The sequence below is a fragment of the Mirounga leonina genome, unplaced genomic scaffold (genome assembly GCF_011800145.1).
Source record: "Mirounga leonina isolate KUSES-001 unplaced genomic scaffold, KU_Mleo_1.0 Mir_168, whole genome shotgun sequence".
Classification (NCBI taxonomy): domain Eukaryota; kingdom Metazoa; phylum Chordata; class Mammalia; order Carnivora; family Phocidae; genus Mirounga; species Mirounga leonina.
This window is the reverse complement of record NW_023270426.1, coordinates 24,991,464-25,012,359: the sequence shown is the minus strand read 5'-3', so window position 1 is coordinate 25,012,359 and position 20,896 is coordinate 24,991,464. Positions and strand designations below refer to the sequence as shown.

Here is a 20,896-nt window from a genome sequence, read left to right as displayed (position 1 = left end):
TGTTACGTTTGCCCAGCAGCACTGCAAGCATCCACAGCCGCACCTGACAGACACAGACTCCCGAGCAACGACACAAAACCAGGGCGCGCGCACGGTCATTGCCGGGCGCTCGCGCCCTTCCTCCAGCACGCTCCGCTTGGCTCGCCGCTTCATCCGCACATGCCAGCAGCCCCCATCCCTTACACAGAACCGCTCAACCTTTCAGAAGAAACCTTTTAATTGTTTTTTTCAAAGAAAAAAAGCCATATAAATATTAGAGTATAAAACTTGCGTGAGACACAGGAAGGGCAGTGGGTGGGAAAGCTACGTGACTATGCGAAGAGAAGCACTTCTAGGAGTCAGTACCGGGGAGGGGGTCGCCGCAGCGCGAGGACACAGCACAAAACACAGCACGGGCCGCCGCAGGCGGATTCAAGGACGGACGGCTGCGCGGAGCCCTCCGCCCACCCGCCCCCACGGAAAAGCACACCGCACTACACTATTGGCTATTCTACACCAGCCGGAAGAGGGAGGGGGCTCTACACTACCGTTGGGCTGGGGTGGGCTCTGGCGGGACTGGGGCGGGGGCGATGGGGGTGGGCCGAGAAAGGTCTATGCACAAGGAGGCACTGGGGGACTTTAACCAGGCTCTGGCCACTAGGGGGCAGACGGGGGGGGGGGCGCTGGGCAGTGGCCTTCACAGAGAAGAAATGGCACCTGGCAAAATGAAGGAACAGAGGCTTGGGGAGTGTGGGGGCCCTGTGCAGGAGCCCTGATCCGGGGCTGAGACTTCCTGTCCACTTGGTCCCGGCTCTAGCTCCATGCCTCCCCAACCTAAGGACCAAGAATGGCCCAGCTGACCCTCCCTTGCTGCTGGGGCCACACTGCTTCTTCTACCAGTGGCACCTCTGGAGTACCCAGCACCCACAGAGGGCCCTCTGACCTCTCCAGGGGACCTGGTCCTAAACATCCTCAAACCTTCCTTTGACTGTAATGCCAGCTGAAATCCACTGATGCTAAAAGCTCAGCCCAAAGTTTACCGCCTTTGTGTGGTAAACGAGGGTCCAGCCTGGTACTTGGTTTATGGCTGGAACTGGGGATCTGGCCAGTACCCTGGGGACATACAGAGCCTTCTACAAGACCCTGATAACGGGTAAGTCAAGCTTTGTCCATCCCCCACATCCACACCCACACCCTTCCCTTCTTTATCTTGCCACCCCATACTGTCTTAGAACATGCAACGGAGTCTCTCTTTTGGGGGCAGGGGAAGTCACAGCATGCAGTGGGAACATCAAACAATGAAAAACAGAACAAAAGACTGGTCCCGAGGGCTTTGGGAAGAGGCATGGTAGCAAAGTGCCCTCCCTAAATCCAGCAAGCATCAGTACCATGGGAATCGTCACCATGTCTCCCAAAACTTGAACTTGGTCTTGGGCTCTGGAAGGAGATGAAAGGACTGGCACCAAACCATGCTTTGGGGGAAGTTGGAGAATTGGAGAGGCCTACAGGTTATTATGCCCTTCCAACTCTTCAGAACTATGAGCCTTTTTAGGTCACCAGGTACCTCAACACCCCAACCACCTTCCTTGAGAAAGAGGGGCCGCTGAGGGGGGTGGGGTGGGTTGGGCAGGAGGGAGGCAGGGGATGGTAGATGGGCCTGATTAAATTTGGAAGATGGCAGAGTTCAGCTGTAACTAAAGGGGGTGTGATAAATGGTGTCTACACGAACCCCACTACCCCCATGGGCACAGCAATTGATTGGACGGGGGTTCCCAGCAGAACTCCCTTTGCATATTCAATCCCTTGGGGGCAGACAGGGGGGTGTTGACTGGGCACTTGTTTCTGTTTCCCAAGGGGAGCATGGCCTGGATCCCTACCAGTATCTTGGGGGTGAGCCCTGAAAATCCGAGGCCTGGGTACAGGTAAGGAGAGACTGGGCTGGTCGGGGAGGGAAGCTGCCCTGTGGCTCTGGGCCCGGCCTCCACGTTACTTCTTCTCCTTTTTGCCTGACTTCTTCTTGTTGCCATTGCCACCTGCAGGGGCCTTGCCGTCTCGCTTGCCGGCCGCGCTGGTCAGCGTGGCATTGCTGCCCGGGATGTAGACGTTCTGGCGGTAGTCGGGCACGTGCTGCAGGGTAAACTGAGGCCCGTAGCGGGCACTTAAGCCCATGGTGCCGGCGCCCCCTCCCAGGGTGGAGCTCCCATCAGCAGCTTCTGCAAGAGACAGAGGAAGGTCAGGAGCTAAACTCTGGGTCCCCAACAGTCACTCTGTTAGAGCACAGCCAGTTAATGAAGGCCTGCCAAGCACCGGCCCCGACCCCGCCGAGCCCTGGGAACGTCCTCTCTCTTCACAAGGGGCAGATGTAAGTGAGACAGCCCAGATTTGATTCCCAGCTCTCTTACCTACTAACTGATTTGGGGCAAGTCTACCTAAACTCCCCTATGTCTCCTCAGTTTTCTGATCTGTGAAGCAGGTTAAAAGTAGCATCTACCTCTTCAGGTTCTGGTTAAGGCTGACCAAGATTATGATGTATATAAAGCACCCAGAAGAGTGCCTATTACGCGGTAAGGGCTTAAAACATGCTAGCTGTTACTTTTCTCAGGGCTGAGGTAAAAGCTCTCAAATCCTTGCCCTAACCCTTCTCCAGGGAGCCCCTCTGGCAGCCACACCGATCAAGGGCTCCTGGGGGGCTGTAACCAGGACCTGCTGGTCCTCCTATCCTCGGGCCAGCGCCCACAGCGCGGGTATTGGGCAGTTCTGTAGTTAGTGTGGGCTTAGGGAGTGCACGGGCACGACGGCTTTCACCTCCCTAAGACAACCCAGCGAGATAGGGGTATTTATCCCCACTTCACAGATGAGGAAAGCAAGGCCCAGAGAAGGTGAAAGACCAACTCAAAGCCCTAGCAGGCGGCACGGGTTAAAGCCGGGGCGGCCGCGTGTGTTTAAGCATCCACTGTCCACTGTCGGGCGGAGTCACCACCCACCGCCCCCAGCAGCGTGGACCCCGTCCCTCTGCGGAGAGCGGAGCGGGAGGGAAGGCAGGGCTGAGCAGTGTTCTAGGAGGCGAAGAAGACGCTCCCGGGAGCAGCCGGCGGAGGAACGATGCAGACACAGGCTCACAGTTTCAGGGCTGGGTGACGCCAGAGGACACCTTGAGCCCCGCTTCCCACTGGGCCCAAGAAGAAATGGGCTCTAGGGAAGTAAAATGCGGGCTCCAGCTCCACATCACCTGGGCGCTTGCTGGAAGAGGAGGCTCAGAATCTGCATTTTAACAAGATTTCCAAGTGATTTTGATGCATACTGAAGGTAGAGAAGCACAGACTCGCTCACCTCCCTGGGTTTTTGCGAGGCTTAAATGAGACAATGCTTGGTGCGCGCCCAGGCACGCGCTGAGTGCTCCGTGGGAGGCGCGGCCGCGGCCGCCTCACGGCCACACGCGGTGTGAGCGACCTCCACTCCACACGCTCCCCGACTGGGCCGGCAGGCGAACCAGGACTTCCCACGCCGCAGCCTGAGCCCACCAGGGCTCCTGCGGGACTCGTCTGGCAGCGGGAAGGTTAAAGCCCCGGGAATTCCCGGCCCCGGCTGGCAGATGAGCTCTGCTCCCGGCCTCCCTTTACTCCACCCTAGACCCTGGGAGTGGGCAGAGAGGGTGACTAAAGCCGGGGAGGCTGACTAATCCTGGGACACTAACCAGGGATTGAGAAACAGACTGGAACTATTTTCTAGACCAGCACAGAGGGGGAGGGGAGAGGAGACAGGAACAGAGACAGGAAAGAGGAGCCCCCGTCTTTCTGCTCCCCCCCCACCCCCACCGCTCCAGTGCTCAGATTTCTACAACCTCCATTCCAAGTCCCAAATCCCAGGATGTGAGGGCTTTGGGGGCATGTGTGAAAGAGAGGCTGGGTGGGAGGGAGCAGCTGCCCACTTCCTTCTCCTTCTCTAGGCTGGTCCCCTCCCCCAGCCCCTTCATTTCACTGACTTTTCCATGTTTTCCCTAATTAACTCCAGGAGGGAGCCAAGCTCACCCTCCCCTCCAGCATCCCTCATCCAGCCTGGGAAGGGAGGGTAAGGGGGCCCAGATTCTGCTTCAAAGAGCTAGGATTCCAGAGTGATTTAGGGGCTAAAGGGGAGACTTCAGAAGCTCCAGAGAGAGAGAGAGAGAGGGAGACACACACACACAAGAAAGGGAAATAAATGGGGAGAAACAGGAAGAAGGGAGGCAGGAACAGAAGGGCATGAAGGGCTTGACTGGGTAACTAGAGGCCAGGCCCACCCACATCCTGCACGCCCCTAGATCTCTAAGGAGCACCCCAAGGGGGTGGAAATGACAAAGCCAGTTGTTGCCACCTCTCACCAGAAGCACAGGCCTGATGTTGGCCCACGTCCTGTGGGAGGGGGGCACTGAGGTTGGGCTGGACCAAGAAGGGAGATGATGTGCAAACCCAGTGCCTAAGACAAAAAAGGCTGACACGTGAGTTCCTTCTGGTCAGCTCGGCCACTAAAAATACTGCGTGACCTTGGCAGAGGCCCTGCATGATTCAGGCCTCTGTTTCCCCGTCTATAAATCTGAGAGGGAGAAGGTAGACTGTAGACTGATTCTATAGAAGGCTCTGGCCTTCTGTAGAATCAATTCTTCAGTGGCCCCTCCTTCTACTCCTCCAACACACACAGTGAGCAGGGACCGAGATCTTTTCTATTCCTAAGAGAAACATTCTTTTTTTGGAAGCAAGAAAGGGGTGCCTGGCTGGCTCAGTCAGTGAGCATGCGACTCCCGATCTCAGGGTTGGGAGTTTGTGCCCCGTGTTGGGTGTAGAGATTACTTAAAAATAAAATCTTCAAACCGAACCAAAGCAAACAGCTCTGGCATGAAGGTGGGAGCAGCTCTGGCCTCCTCTCCAGCTCCTGGCACCCGAGCCCCCTCCCCCCTTTGCCCTTCCCACCCCAACCCAGGGCTGAGACAGCACCTCCAGACAGGGAGGCCTGGTCAAGCTAGACGAGGGCCAGTTGAACCACAAACCAGAGCCTCCTTGAAAACACACTTCCCCCCCAAATGTTTATTTAAAAAGCTTCCCAAGTGTACTTACTTTCCTTCTTACTTACTCCCCCTCAGCAGGCCCTAGCTCCAGGCTGGGCTGGACTCCAGGACCCTTTCCAGGCTTCGGGGCAGGAAAGCGGGTGTGAAAGTTGAGAGTAGGGCCTGACCCTGCCACTTCAACCCTCTGGGTCCATTCCCCAAGGCCCAAGCTTATGCTCAGGTCAGCTGCTGTGTGGGCCAGGGGGCTGGAGCCCTGACAGGGGAGCCAGCTGGCAGTGACCCAGGAAGTTTGTGGGCCATAAATACTGATTCCATTTCTGTTTTTTAAATCTGGATTCAGGCCAGAAAGCCTGCTTCCTGGCCTTAACACTAAAAACCACAACAGCTAAATATACCTGACTGTCTGTTTACTTTCCTCAAGAACCTGACTTGGCATCTCCTAGACCCACCCACCTGTCTCTTTCATACTCAGTATCTGGCCTCTCCAGGAGTACAGCCCCCCCCAGACCTGGGCCAGCTCTGTGCCAGAAGGGTGGCCTCCCCTGGGACTTCCCTCTTCCTCTCCCCCGTCACCTACACGGGCCTGGCTTCACTCAGCCTCACAGACATCTGGGAAAGGCTTGCCAGATTTAACAAAAATAAATGCAGTGTGCCCGAATAAGTTTGAACTTCAGATTAAAAATGAGCCATTTTTTATATAGTATGTCCCAGTACTAATGTTTGGGGCCTACTTATGCTAAAATACTATTTGTTGTTTACATGAAGTTAAAATTAACTGGGCATCCTGTATTTTATCTGGCACCTCTAGTCTGAGAGTAAAGCACAACAGTAAGAGGAGTTCAGTCTCTGCTCCTACTCAGCTAAAGGGAAATGTAGGCTGCATCTAAAGGCAGATGTGGTCACTGCAGAAGAAAAGGCATGAACCTGGGAGTCGGACTGCATTAGAATCACCCATCTGCAGCTCTAAACAGGGACCTTGGAGCAAGGGATTTCTCAGTTCTCTCATCTGTCAAATATAAGTAAGTAATCACAGACAGGCCTTGCAGAGCTGGTAAGAGGATTAATTGGTACGATGCCCATCAAGTTTGCCAAGCATGTGCCCGGGACGGTACACAGGTGCAATTTTAGTGATCACTGTTCTGATTCTACCTGGTTCTCTACCAGCCCTCCGCACCTGCTAGAGGCCAGGCCTTTCACTCCACTATGTAAGCCCAGTGCCTTCATCCTCTGACAGCCTCCAAGGAAGCCTAGGATTTGCTGCTCCTGCAACTAGTCCTTATTAATAGGCATCATTCTAATTCAGCCTTCTACGGGTCAATAAGGATAAGAATTAATCAATTTCAGCCACTGCGTACCGTGCCCTTACTCTGTCATTACTGTGCTAAGGCCCTATGTTTGGCCCTCCCAACACTGTAGTAAGATCTGTCAAAGTACCTGATTTATAGTCAGTGAAACTAAGGCCCCCAGGGGCTGAGTGCCTTCCTTGAGGACACACAGCTAAGCATGGGTGCCAGGATCTGAATCCGGGTTGCCCTGCCTCCAAAGCCTGTGCTCCTAAGTACTAATATCATCCTGGTGTTCTGTTTCCCCTGCTCAGGCTGCTTTTGACTCTTCAAGGACGACAGTCATCGGCTGAATCTCTCTTGCACGTGAAGTTCTTTGTTAGCCCTCTAGGAAAATCAAAATCCTGCTCTGCAGGTGGGGGCAACAAAAAAGAGAAGGGGTCTCACAGGTCCAAGTGCATTCTCTCACACCCACTTGCATGGATGGAAGGCTTGCATGTGCCAGGCCCACGGCTTTGTTGTCTACGGAAGCATCTCAGGTAGTCCTCACGACAACCCCCTGGAGGCCACTGCCTCCATTTTCTTGGCTGAAGAAGGGTTAGTGAGATTAAGCAAACGGATCAAATTCCCAGAGACAGTAAGTGGCAGAACGAGGGTCCCACCTATGCTGTCCCCTGCTGAAGCTGGACTCTTAACACTACCGCCTACACCCCCTCAATACATCCTTCCTTTCCCACTCCCCTCGAGGCATCCCGGGACCCTCAGCTGTTTCTCCACCGGGCTTTCTATCCAGGAATGAGGAGTCCCCTCGGAGCAGCTGAAAGATCCAGAGACGCCAGGCAGGTGGATGGCCAGTCTTGAGGCCTGGCGGCTGCGGACCACCCCAAACCCCACACCCAGAGGGGCACAACTCACCACTGGCAGAGGCCAGGATCATGGCCTGCAGCATCTCTGTGTCAAACTGGTTGTTGGGCCACGTGCCGGTCTCATCGCCATTCTGGGAGCTGCCGAAAGAGTGGGGTGGTGGTGAGTACAGCCTCTGGGGCCAGCCCAGGCCACGCCCCTCCTGTCCTCTCCCAGGGAACGCAGATCTAGCACCCTGGGTCTCGGTCCCATGCAAAAAGATGGCCCGTAGGATCGGAACGTGTCATGTTTGCAAACCCTTTGGAAAAATTCCTCTGCTGAGCACACTTGCTTGCCTTGCACCATCTATAAAAATCAAACCTTTTCTGAGGCACTTCCCTAATTCCTCAAGCTCCCTCTCACAGCAACTCCGGTACGGACACTGTTCTCTAGAGTGCCAGTTCCCAACCTCTGCTTTGGTAACATGAATAAAATTGGTCAGAGGGGATGCCTGAGCCCACCCGGACCAGCCCCGGGGGCGTCCGCATGGCAGCCCCAGCGGCCCTTCTCCTGGTGGTGTAGCTGTGTGCGGTGGGGCAGGGTCTGCCTGCCTCCCACTGAAGCACCTAGTTACCACCTTTAGACACTCCAAGCACTGAGGAAAACATGAGGTGCTCGATAACTGTTAAAAATGCTAACCTCTAGAGGACCTGAAGGAATTCCAACCCAACTTGGATTTTTCCCACAGTGACTATTTCCCTGCTTTGTTGGAATTTGGAAGTATGACATTTTTTCTGGGTTTTTTTTGGGGGGGGCACCCTGACACACACACACACACAGTCTATTAGGTGATCCTTGGCACCCTTTGGCACCCAGAGTTCCTCAATAAATATTTCTTGCCCGAATGAATGGGAAAAAATCCACGGAGAGAGTTAGGTCACTATGAGGGAAGGATTTGGCACCCGGGGAGTGGCTGCAGGGCAGGCCTTGAACACGTGGTGGGGGAGGGGGGAGCACAAGAGAGTGAACACGAGTGAGCACGTCTGTGCATTCTGTCATGGTGGGTGAGCACAGCCAAGAAATGCTTTACAGTTTTTCCAAGTTCTGTCCCTGCCTATGGTTTGCCCTGCTCTGGGACCCCCCAGCCCCAGGAAGGTGGGCTTGGGCTCAGATCAAGGCACAGCTGCAGTCACATTAAAGGGAGAGTTAGGGTTGGAGGGAAAAGTAGGAGGCTCGTTTCTCCCTCAGAGTGAGAAGAGGTGGAATGCTGTGTCCACTTATTCAACCGACATTTACTGAGCAGTGACTGTGCACCAGACCCTGGGCTAGATACTGGGGTTATAGTTGGGAACATGACGGAAATAGTTTGTCTCTATGCTGCTCATGGTCCATATTGAGAGGCTGACATTAAATAATTACACAATTATTTAATCGTGACTGTGACAAGTGCCATGAGGCCAAGAGCACGGTGTAGGGGGAAGTCTTGATTTAGCAGGGGCTAGGCAGCTCACTCAGTCCAGGCTTCCCTGAGGAAAAGGGACATTAGAAGACAGGCAATTTAAATTGGGAGAAATTTCCAGGTGATTTGCAGGACAATTCCAGCGAAACGAAAGTAGGAAGAATGACAGAAAATCACCACCTTATAACCAGCAATCATCAGTGAATACTAAAATATTAAAAGTGGAAGGTTGTTGCACAGTCTCAAATACCACTCACAAAGTACTTATTAATCAATTATTTAAAAATATCTTTGTAATGGAGAGATCTGGAGATACCACTTAACTAAGTGAACACCGTATCACTGACAGCTGGACAGACGGACATGAAATCATTCCCCATGTAATGCAGTGGGAGGGTACATGGTGTCGCACGGGCAGTATTCCTACCAAAACTGTCAACCTGCTTTCACTGTGAGAAAATGCAAATCCAGATTGTGGGACATTTTAAAAGACAACTGGCTTGGACTCTAAAAGATGTCTGTCATGAAAAACAAACAAAAAAGGTAAGGAGGCTGTTCTACATTAAAGGAGATGAGAGAGAGATGGCAAGCAAATGCGATTCATGCTCTTTGATTGAATCCTAGGTTTGAAAAAAAATACCAGAGGTGTGGCTGGCTCGGCCTGTAAAGCCTGCAGCCTTAGAGTCATGAATTCAAGCCCCATGTTGGGTGCAGTGCTTAATTTAAAAAACAAAAACAAAAACCACAAAAAACCACCAAACAGGTTAAAAAGACATTTCAAGAACATTTATGAAAATCTGCTAGTGGACTAAAAATTTTATTGCATTAGTGTTAAATTTCTCAAGCGTGATCATTCTTTTATGGTTTGTAGGAGAATGCTACTATTATTAGGAGTTATATACTGAAGTTTTTCAAATATTATGTCGTCTGCCACTCTCAAATGGTTCAGGAAAAAAAAGTTTAGTGTGTGTGTGGAGAGAGAGAGAAAAACAAATGTGCAAAATATTAACAATTGATTAATCTAGGTAAAAACAGTATTTCCATGTTCATCACACTATTTTTGACAAGTCAACTTTTTGACAAGCTTGAAACATTTCAAAGTGAAAAACTGGGAAGTAAAGTGAAGCATCTAGGAGAAGGTGTAGTGCTGGGGGAGAGCGCTTTCCAGTTAGAGAGAGTAACATGGCCCAAGCCTCTGAGGCTGCGAAAAGCTTGGCCAGTTCAACAGACTAAGGGAAGCCAGTGTGGCTGCCCCAGGGGGAGGTGGTGTCAGGGGCTGAGGATGTAGAAATGGACACTAAAGATGTTGGTCTCATCCTAAGAGCTCTGGCAAGTCACTCAGGTGTTTAAAGTGGGGGAATGGGGGGTGTCACGATGGGATTTCAGTCTTTAAAGATCACTCTTGCTCCTGGGAGAGGACCAAGGATTAAAGGTACCTTTGGGAGGACAGGAGCCCAGGGATGGGGCCTCAGTCAACTCTGTCTCTGTGGAAATCCAGGGGTCTTTACTTGCAGCCCTGCTGAGCTGTCACTGGGCCTGCTAGAGGGCACAAGGCTGAGGCAGATGAGCTCATGCCTCGATGAAGAGCCTGACTGGGTTGGAGTTGGGAGAACAAGGTCAAGGAGGGGAAACAGAGAGAAGGGCTCCGGGGTGAACAACACATCAGATACTAGGTTAGGAAGATGCCCTGCGGGGACTGGGTAATGGTGTTGAGGGAATAAAGGTGAGTGAAGGGGTGGGCCTGGAACCATGATGGGCTGGGCTCTGGGGAGGATTCTTGGGCAATGGTTAAAGGCTGGAGGCTAAGCAGATGAGCAGGCTGCCAGCTCTGTGAAGCTGGGCATGAGGTAAGTGGAGGGGGAGAGACTTCTTTTTGAACAATTTGCTGAGAGCTTCCTATTCTCTGGGTTCTGGGCTGACTAAATTACATATAATTTAGTTGTATACATAACTTGGTTATATATATTTAGTTTATATACAGTTTATACTTAGTTTATATACAGTTCAGTTATAGCTTAGGTAGCTCGCCTATTTGAGCCTCAGAACCACCTGCAGATAAGTGTTACTATGATTCTCTCTCTTTTCCAGCAGATAAATGCAGGGCTCAGAGGGGCTGAGAGACTCCCGAAGCTGCATAGCTGCTCACCGGCAGAACTGGAACCTGAAGGGGCCTCCTGTGATCCTGAAGCCCATATGCTCTTATACCAGGCACTGCCCTGGGCTTCCCCATGGAGCCCCTGCAGCGGGGAGAGGGAGCTCCTCCAGGATTTAGGAGACGGTGAAAAATAAAAGTGCAGGCGATGGACTACCTCTAATTGACCATTTTCCAAGCATCTCCTATGTGTGAGCGCCTGTGGCGGGCCCTAAGACGTAAGAGTTGAGAGACGGCATTCTTGCCCTAAGGAGTCTGTATTCGGGTGTGCTGGATGGGGCCGGGGGGGGGGGGCGGGGGGGGGGGACGTCCCAGAGGCTGGGCTGTGGAAAAACAGCTCCCTGTAGCAGGATGCAAAAAGGGAGAAATCCGGGGACATCCCCTCTGACAAAAGCCTGGATTTAACGGTGTTAAAATATAAATACATATGTATTTTTTGACATAGTAAAAGCCTGTCAGCCTTTTAAAATACACATCCTATGTCCATATGAGGGGCTGTTAGGCAACAATTACATTCTGAACATTTGTTTCCTGCCACGGGGAAATTCTCGTGGTATCCTGCAAAGAGAACACAAAGAGGTGATAATGCTGATGGAGCTCAATTACTGGGGGGAGAAATAGACCACCTCACCGGGAGTAAGAGTTCTTAATATTTTGTGAACAAGTTTGTGAACAATTTATCTAGGTGAATCAGATTTAAAAAAAGACAAGACACCAGTGCGTGTTGTTTGAGTGCACAAAGAAAAAAGCTTAGAAATAGACATATGAAAGTATTAAAGAGCTTAAGAGATTTGAGACACTCAACCAAATACAAAATGTGGGCCTTAATTTGGGTAAGTGCACAAATGAGTTAACAGAGAGACATATAATCGGGGAAATGTCAATATAGACTGGATTTCTGATAATACTAGTTTATTAATATATTATTTAGTATTAATGTATTATTAGTTTATCAATATTACTGTGAGTGCTTACATGTTGGAAAAAAAAAAGAACTGTCTGTTAAAGACCATGAAGACTCAGATGAAATTATATGAAGGCTGAGATCTGTTTCAAAATAGTTCAAGGGGGTAACAGGGTGGAGACCCAAGTGAAACAAAGTAGGGCATTAGTTGGAGCTGGACATTGGGATCACAGAGGTTCATTAGACCATTCTACTTTTGTACAGATTTGACAATTTCCACATTCAAAAAAATGTTATTGGGGGGGCTCTCTGGGTTGTGAAATTAGAGTGCTTTCTCTTCTAATTTTTTCCTCTATTTCTCATGCTTCTATATCGAGCGTGTATTTTTTTATAAGCAGCAAAAAATAAGTTGCTACTTGTCTGCTGAGTGACGGCCTAAGCTGGGGGGGAGCAGGGCGAGTGTCTCTCTGAGGAGGGGGAGTGGAAGGGGACGGTGGAGCCGTCAAGGGAGAGCAGAGTGGAGACCAGGAGAAGCTAAATGGAGACTCTCCCCTCTGTGCAGAGACTGGGAACAGCTGCAGGGTGGGGCCTGGGTTACAGCCTGAGAAGGGACAAGTGGTTTGCTGGGTTCAGCACTTGAGGTAACAGCTGCCAGGACAGGAAGCCAGAAGGGTGACTGGCTGGAAGGGACACTGGCTGGAAGGAGGAGCACCTGGCAAGCAGGGAACTTCACAACTTGTCTTTCTCCCTTTGGTCTAGGCAATGTGACCCAGCACTGACTTGAACTTGGACTGGGTTTACTGGAGAACTCGACAGCAGCCCTGCTCTGAAGCTGGTGTGCCAGTAGCCAAGATGGTAGGGAGGAAGTGGAGCAGAGAACTGGTGGAGGGCCGGAACCAGAGTTAGGCTGAACAAGAGAAATCTCCCCTCTTCGTCCTCTCACTCCAATTGACTCACCAGAATGGCAGCAAAGAAAGAATTCCCCGTCAGTCTGCTGATCCTGAGAGGCCTCACCACAGGGCCTTTGCATATGCTCTTCCCTCCTTCCTTCAGCTGGTTATTTTATACTTAGCCTTCAGATCTCAGCAACACCTCTTTTCCTCTTAGATTTCCCTCTGCTCCCAGACCTGGTCAAACCCCTATTTTATGCTCTCACCACCAGGTACTGCTCTTCATAGCACTTGGGATAACTGCAATCTTACACTTATTTTGTATTTTGGGTTAATATTTGTCTCACTCAACATATGGTAAACTCCTCAAGGACCGGGAACAGGCCTATTTTATTACCTCCTACACCTAGAATACGACCTGGCCTCCAGGAGGTGCTTACTAACTATGGAATGAATGAAGGAGAAAAGCTGCAGTTGCTGGACTGAGCCCTTAATGTTCATTTCATCTGGGCCATTTCGGAATTCCGACAGTAATGTGTGTCCCATCCCCCTCAAGTTAACTAAGGAAGAGAACCTTCTCTTACATCTCCCCAAGAGCTCCTATGTGTATTTCAGGCCACCAAGTCTCTCATTTGATGAAAAGGGACTTGAGGCAGGGGTAAGGTGCTCAACCCAGAGGGCACATCACAAGCAGTCTATGGGCCTTCCAGTGGCAGCAGTGAATTCTGCTCCAGGACCAGTACACGGTGTGGGGTGGAGGTGGGGGGTACAGGGTCCACAAGCTGCCCAGTGCTTCTCACCACCTCAGCTCACTTCCTCCTGGAGGCTTTCTCTACACTCACATGAACTTGCTAAGATTTGCAACTAGACATTTTTAGTGCGATTTGTTGTCAATTTTCTGTCTCACCTGCTGGCCTGGAAGTCTTTGAGTTCAAAGATGATGTCTGCTTGTTCATTCTTGTAGGGACAGTGTTTAGAACAGGGCCTGGCTCATAGTAGAGGCCCAATAAATAAGTGATGAATGAATGAACACGTGAGTGAACACATGAATGACCCAACAAATAAGCGACAGAAAGGCTGGCAAGGCCACTAGGGCAAAAGAAGACAGATGGGGTCAAGGGAGGGGCAAGGGCAGTCCAAGCCATTTGGCTTGCTGCCTCCTAGGGCCCTTCTAGGAAATGTCCCGGGTTCTGGATACATGTGCAGGACTGCAGGAGGTGGAGGCTCCACCGCATACCAAGGTCTCCTGGGTCCTTGTGGCAGTGCGTCCTCACCATCCAGGCATGTGGGGACATGTGGGCAGTAAGGGCCCAGCCAGCAAGGAGGCAGGGGAAGGGGGCCTAAGCTCTGCCCCCTCTCTCTCTCCTGGGTTCCTTGGACTCCTCCAGGCTCCTGACTTCTAACAGGGAGGCCTGGCCCTGAGCCCACCCCACTCCCCTCAGACCAACTGAAGGTCTTTCTACAGCTTCCCTCCCCACCACCCGCAGGGGGTTCCTGTCTCAGCAGGAATTCACACTGGATTGAAATGAGCAGCTGGGGCAGCCGGGATGAGAGTGTGGTGGTAAGCACTGATCAAAGACTCTGTGTGTAGGGGGGGAGGGGGGAAGGGGAGGGGGGGCATGTCTGTGCTGGCTTGCCCACAAGTACAAAGAAATAAGAGACAGGATAAAAGGGAGACGAAGAGAGATAAAGAAAGAGTAACAGAAAGAGGCCCAGGGATGCAGACAGAGACTATACACTTAGAGAGACATACAGAGAGAGACAGAGACAAGGAAAGAGAACAGAGAGGAAAGCAGAAATAGCAAGAGATTAAGAAACCAAGAGACTGGAGACAGAGGAGCACAAAGACGCTAGGCAAGAGGGAGAGACAGAAAAGAGGTCAAGGAAAAAGGGAGGCAGAAACAGAGAGGAGAAGAAACAGAGACTGAGACTAAGGAGGAGTCACATTTATTCATTAATTCCACATTTCCTGAGCACCCAGCATGGCAGGTGCAGTGTGAGGCACAGATCCGTGCAAGCAGACACAAATGGTAGGGACGAAGATGCAGCAATAAAGACAGAAACCGAGGCAGAGACAGAAAGAGAGGGAGAGAGATAGAAAGGGCAGAGGGATAAGAAAGAGTGGCAGAGACAAGAGGCCTGTAGGTAGAGAGGCAGGACCAGCTGCGGGACCTAGGGCAGCCTGGAGCCAGGGCAGGACCAGGGAGCCCCACCCCTTGAGCTACCCCCTCAGTCCCACCTCCAGCTGTGCAGTTTCCACCTTCCCCCACAGCTGCCTGGCCTCCCTCACCTGTTGGCTCTAGAGGAGGCTCCGACTGCTGACATGGCCTCCCCTCCTCCTCCTGCCCCCCCCCAGTCTTTGCCTGAACCCCAGCCCAACCTGGAGCAGGGGGACATAGGAATTAGATGGGTATAGAATACTTCCTTTCCACCCAGAGACCACTTTAAGACCAGGAGATAGGAGAAGGTTACCTGGGGAGAAGGGAGGGGCTGAGTGTGTGGAATGAGTTTTCAGAAGAGCCAGAGTAGAAGCCTCTTCCTTCTGGGGTCTGTGTACCAGCCCCCAGTACGCTAAAACCTCCCTGAAATCCGGAACTTAGGGAAGGAGCCCCTTGTAGCACATGCTGAGCCCTCCCCCACCTCCTCCCCCGTCATCACTGAGAACATGCCGCAGAGAAGAGGGTGGGCTGGAGAGGAAGTCACCTACCCGCTGGTGCCGGGTCTCTGGGTCTGAGAGAATCGCCAGTCCGTGTTGGGCGGGGCTTGCTGTGGAGAAAACAGAGGGAAAGGGGCTGAGGACCCATAAGCAGTCAGAATGTCACCCGAGCCCCGGGGCTGGGCAGGGAGGGAAAGAGGGAGATGGACACAGAGAAGAAAAGAGGATAAGAGGAGGGAGGGGCAGACTCATCTCCAAAGACAAAACGTACCCCAGGTCTCAGAGGTCTGAGGTACCAGAGGCAAAGAGATAAAATAACATTGATCTGACCACAGTGAGCAAACCCCGACTCCTTTGCTAAAGAAAGAGCCCATTCCTCCCTGCCTGCCTCAGAACTGCTGAGCTGAGATTCGAGGGCAGAAAGTATCTTCTGTGGAACCCAAGGGTGCAGAGAAGCCCCTCCCCACCCCCCCAGGAGATTTTCATGAGATTTCCACCAGCCCTAGAAGGAATTTATTCAGCTCCTCAGCTGGGAACAAAGCATCCTTGCAGCAAGATGGCCGCTGTTCTGGGTAACCCTTTTTGCGCCAGGTTGTGCTGTAACATATTCAGAAGGAGCCCTCCTCCAGGCCCTTGGCTCTTGACGACCCCTTCCCACAGCTAAACACATTATTAATTTAGGAGTCATGCCAGACTGATTCTTTGCAGGGCATCCAAGCCCCAGGACACCTCTCACCCCCAGAACTCTGCCAGACAATGCTGTGACTGAGGAAGAGAGAACAAGGCCGCTCTGTCTGGGATAGAGAAAACTGCCGGGATGGAGCGCAGCAGAGATCAAGCTCCCACAGCCTCCAAGCAGAGCCAGCTAAGTCTCCAGGGCTCCTAAGGGGCTGATCTGTAGTCATGTCCCACCTGGATGATGGTGTGGGACTTTAGCCAGATGCTTCCCTCCCGAGACCAGAGGGTGTATTATCCCATCACACACACACACACACACACACACACAGCACTCCAAGAGCCATCTCCTTAACCATTCTGAGGTGTGCTGGTAATTAACTCTCACACTTACTCCCAGAAGCAGAGGAGAAATGTATCTCTGATTACACTGGGGAGAAGAAAGACCAGAGGCTGCCAAATGACTCACTCTGAGGCTCACAGGTGGCAGTGATATGAGCAGAACCCAGAAATTTAGCATCCCAGGTACACCATGAGTCACCAGCACCAGTCCAGGACTGCCGTGGGGAACGGCACTGGGATGCCTACTCCTCAGCCTTAGACACAGGAGAATCTACATAGAGATGCAAGAACCATGACAGACTGGAAGAGAGTTGCTGGGCAAAACTCACAACCTATGTAAGGACGGCGGGTCCAAAGCGTGTTCAGTAAGGGCTGCTCAGGGATAAGGAGCCCCAGAAGACTTTTCTCTAACATAAAGCCCTAAAAGGGAAAGAATCCCATCTATGCCCCATCCCAGCAGATGAAGACTGCCCTCCTTCCTCCAGCTTTACAAGTGCAAGCGACTCAAAGTACAAATTCTGGAGTTAGACCTGAGTTAGAGCTTTCTCTACCACTTACCCTGTGAACTTGAGCAAGTCATGTGACCTTGGTGAAATTCAGTCATAAGGTGAGGAAGCTGGTATCTATCCAACAAAAATCTTGGGAAGAACGAGTGAGGTGCGGTACTCGGAGGAGGTATCGCAGAAAGGCTCTCTTAATCAGCTATCACATAGGGTTGTTGTTTCAAACTCTAATTCTGATTTGGTAGGGGCAGGGAGGAACGTAACTATAGTTTAAATAAAAGCTCCTGAGATTGTGGAAACTTGTGCCTTTTACTACTATAGTTGCCCCACATATGAGGGCCCCCTGGCATCTGGCAGAGGCTGTGGCTTTCCATCAGGCCGAGAAGGAAGGACTTGACGGAATCTCAGATACTTTGGCAACCCCCAAAGCCCTGACCCTAGATCACAGGAACACATCAAGTTTACGACGGAGCCAAAAGCCTATCTCTGAGTGTCCAGGGTCCAGGTGCTCCACGTTCCCACTTCTGTGATAGGACAGGCAGTGACTGTCACTAAAGTCCCAGGCTGCCTATCCTACCCTTGGGCCCCAGGGTAGCTCAGCCAGCCCCCACGGCTTCTGGGCCGGAGGCAACGCTGACCTCTGCTCGGAGCCCCAGCGGGATGGAGCAGCCCATCCTGGCCCTAGAGTTCCCAGACTCATATTCTTGCACAGAGGTGACCTGGTCTAGCCCCAGGTGGAAGCAGGAAAAGGCTCCTGAGTCCTTGCAGGCCCTGGGAAACCACGCCATGGGATCCTCACCAGGGTGTGATCAGTCAGCTGTGAGTACCTCCGAGGCCAGCAGCCAGGTGGTTGGGAAGCTGTGAGGGGCCTGGGGACAGCCAGTGCATGTAAACTTGACAGCAAGCACTGGCAGTTAAAGGCGGCGTGCATGTACGACCAAGTGCCCGATGGGGGGGGGGGGGCGGTGAGGCAAGCCCATTGGTGCATGTGACCAGTGGGTGTGTTCTGCAGGGAGGACATGCTTGAAGCCTGGGTGTGACCTATACTGCCTACAGATGCATTGTTTGACGGGGAGGGCGGGGGGCAATAGGGATGGTGGACATTAACAGTGAAGTCACGCATCAAGGGAGTAGAAAGAGGAAACCTAAAGGCTGGCAGAGCAAGCTGGCTCGGGGGTCAAGCAGGCTGGGTGCAGGAGTAGATTTGCGACTGACTCCACCCAGGACCACGCCCCCACTCAACCCTGGCCATAAAAGATTACTGGATGCCAGCTGGCAGGGATTGGTTCTACTTCCACTTACCTACAATCACCACCACCTCCCGGTACTCAGAGTCCTATCCCCACTTTGGCGTTCCACGCAATCAGTCCAAATGGTCCCCCAAATCAGGTGGAGTGCAGGCAACACTGAGCTCCACGCCCCCCTCCGCCCCCACGACCCTCAGCCCCACCCCGAGAGGAGCGGATGCAAAAAGTCCCTTTTGGGGATGGGCTGCTTCTCCATCGCAGCCCACAGGTGTCATCCTGTGGACACCTCACCTGGCTCCGCTCCTGCAGCGTATTGGAGCGGGACCGGCCGGCATCAGGCTCCAGCGCCAGAGCTGAGGGCTGCTGGACACTGAGGGGCCTGAGAAAAGTGAAGTCACTGCCATCCGAGGCTGGTGAGAAGCACGTCCTGTAGCAGTGGCTCTGCGGGTCCGAGGGCCGCAGCGTCACCTCCATGTACTTGAGCGTGCCGTCTGAGCTCAGCTGCAGGTTGGGACTAGACTGCTTATAGAAGTCCCGAGAGGGGGAGTCCTGGGGCCTGCAGCATTGGCTCCCACCCGCATCCGCAGCTGTGTGCCCCCGAAGGCACTTAGCTGACAGAAAGGTGAAGGTGACTAAGGATAAGAGACTGATGCCTGCAAGAGCCACAATGAGGTAAAGGGTAAGGTCTGAACGCTCAGGAGGGTGTGAGAGGAAATCGTTGGACCTGGGCATTTCCTCGGGATCCTCGTCCTCCAGAACCAGCAGCACCGTGGCTGTAGAGGAGAGGGAAGGGTCACCGTTGTCCCTCACCAGGACCACAACCTGCTGGGTGTCAGAGTCATCCTCCCGTAAGGCCCGGGCCGTGCGCACCTCGCCAGTACGTGCAGACACCAGGAACAGTCCTGGAGCCGTAGACTGTGGCACCAGTGAATAGGAGAGCCATGCATTGTGGCCTGCATCGGCATCCACAGCGGTCACTTTGGTGACCAAGGAGCCGGGAGGGGCAGAGCGAGGGAGACGCTGGGGGACTGAGAGTTCCCAGCCAGGTCTTGGGTGCAACACAGTCGGCGCATTATCATTCTGGTCGAGGACAAACACGTGCAGAGAGGTGCTAGAATGCAGTGGGGGAGAGCCAGAGTCTCGAACCCCCACCATGATCTGCAGCATTTGCAGCAATTCGTAGTCAAAGGTGCGTTGGGCAAAGACTCGCCCGTCCTCAGGGTTGACGTATACAAAGGAGGAAGCTGGGGCTCCCTGAATCTGATTCCCCACAATGGAGTAGGTGAGGTGAGCATTATCCCCGGTATCTGGATCCGAGGCAGCCACCGTGCAGAGAAGGGAACCTGGAGGCCGGTTTTCTGGGATGTAAGCAGTATAGAGCTGCTGACTAAAGTAGGGTGCGTTGTCGTTAACATCCGAAATGTTGAGCCTGATGGTGAGACGTGTGTGCAGGGGAGGTGAGCCCGCATCTCTGGCCAACAGTTCAATGATATAGTGGGAGGTGGTCTCCCGGTCCAAAGGCTGGCTGGTTAGCAGAGAGTAGTGGTTCTCAGAAGGCTTAATCTGAAATGGCAGGTCCGGGGAGATCTCAAGGCTCACCTCACCATTTCTCCCCGAGTCTCGGTCCCGCACATTAAACAAGCCCACTGCGGTGCCCACCGGGGTGCTCTCCAGGACAGGGTTGACCAAAGAGGCCAGTAGTACCTCTGGGGCATTGTCATTGGCATCTCCCACATCCACCTGAATCATACAGTGGCCTTCCATGGCTGGCTGTCCCTGGTCACGGGCTCTCGCATGAATTTCATAGAAACTTGACTCCTCAAAGTCTATGGGACCCAACACGTGGACTGCTCCACTGCTAGGGTCTAGGCCGAAGAGATTACGCACTACCTCAGATGTATGGTCTCCGAAAGAATAGTCTAGCCGGCCATTGGTGCCCTCGTCTGGATCAGTGGCATTGAGGCGGAGGAGCAGTGTACCCACGGGTGTGTTCTCTGGGAGCCCCACACGAAGAACTGAGGACTGGAAGGTGGGGGCGTTATCATTGACATCCAGCACTATGACGGAGATGAGGGTAGTCCCTGAGCGGGCTGGGATGCCCCCGTCCACGGCAGTGAGCACCAGCTGATGTCTTGCCTGGGCTTCACGGTCCAGCTGCCGATCTAGCACCAGCTCTGGGAACAGCTTCCCATCTTTTAGGGTCTTCACATTCAGAGAGAAGCGGCTGCTGGGGCTTAGAGTGTAGAAGCTCACGGTATTGGTGCCCACATCCGGATCCTGGGCACTATCCAGAGGGAATCGTGCCCCAAGTGCAGCCGATTCTGAGATGCGTATCTCTCGCTCCGAGGTGGCAAAGCTAGGAGAGTTGTCATTGAGATCCAGGATCTCTACCTCTACGCGCATCAGTTCCAAGGGGTGTTCAGTCACCACCTGCACAGGCAGCAGGCAGCTCGTAGTGGCTCCACACAGGCTCTCTCGGTCAATCTTTTGATTCACTGCCAGAGCACCACTCACCAAGCTCAGCGAAAAATAGTGTCCATTCTCCTCCGACCCCAACCGCAGTCGGCGGCTCGACAGATCTGTCACCTTGAAGCCTAGATCCTGAGCAATATTCCCCACCAGCGTCCCCGGCTCAGACTCCTCCACCACTGAGTAACGAAGCTGCCCGGACACCCAGCCCCAGCAGCACAAGGACAACATGCACAGCACTTGCCATTTCCCAGCGAGCTGTGGGGGTGTCTTAGGCCCCATGACCCAGAAGGCCCTTCCTGGACACTGACTCTGTGCTGTCCTGTCTCCAAGGTAGACCCAGGTCTTGGAATGTAGCAGCTGAAATCCCTTATGTCTCCTTCCAGCCTCTTAAAAATTGCTCCGAGGTCTGTCTGCCTGCAGCAGTTCTTCTTAGTCACCAAATGGCGGGGGTGG

At 52.8% G+C, this 20,896-nt stretch overlaps 1 protein-coding gene and 1 long non-coding RNA gene across 4 annotated transcripts in view; one reads left to right on the top strand and one right to left on the bottom strand.

Moving 5' to 3' along the window:
• Positions 1 to 199: 199 nt before the first annotated feature.
• The window catches only part of LOC118016735 (protocadherin gamma-C4), a 33,293-nt gene continuing 12,596 nt past the window's right edge, over positions 200 to 20,896 (bottom strand). For 2 of the 3 annotated variants that reach the window (XM_035014324.1, XM_035014323.1), the window contains exons 2-4: positions 15,256 to 15,314; positions 7,216 to 7,304; positions 200 to 2,192 (exon numbers count right to left, since the gene is read on the bottom strand). In XM_035014324.1, coding sequence (XP_034870215.1) covers positions 1,966 to 2,192; positions 7,216 to 7,304; positions 15,256 to 15,314 — 375 coding nt within the window. In that variant the 3' untranslated portion in view covers positions 200 to 1,965. Of the gene's footprint in view, positions 2,193 to 7,215; positions 7,305 to 15,255; positions 15,315 to 18,262; positions 20,895 to 20,896 lie in introns of those variants that run through there. The other variant, XM_035014326.1, reaches the window with a different exon arrangement.
• Positions 6,542 to 12,821, top strand: LOC118016739. The gene is made up of 4 exons (XR_004680896.1): positions 6,542 to 6,839; positions 7,094 to 7,326; positions 10,691 to 10,972; positions 12,418 to 12,821. It is a non-coding gene; the product is annotated as an uncharacterized LOC118016739 (long non-coding RNA).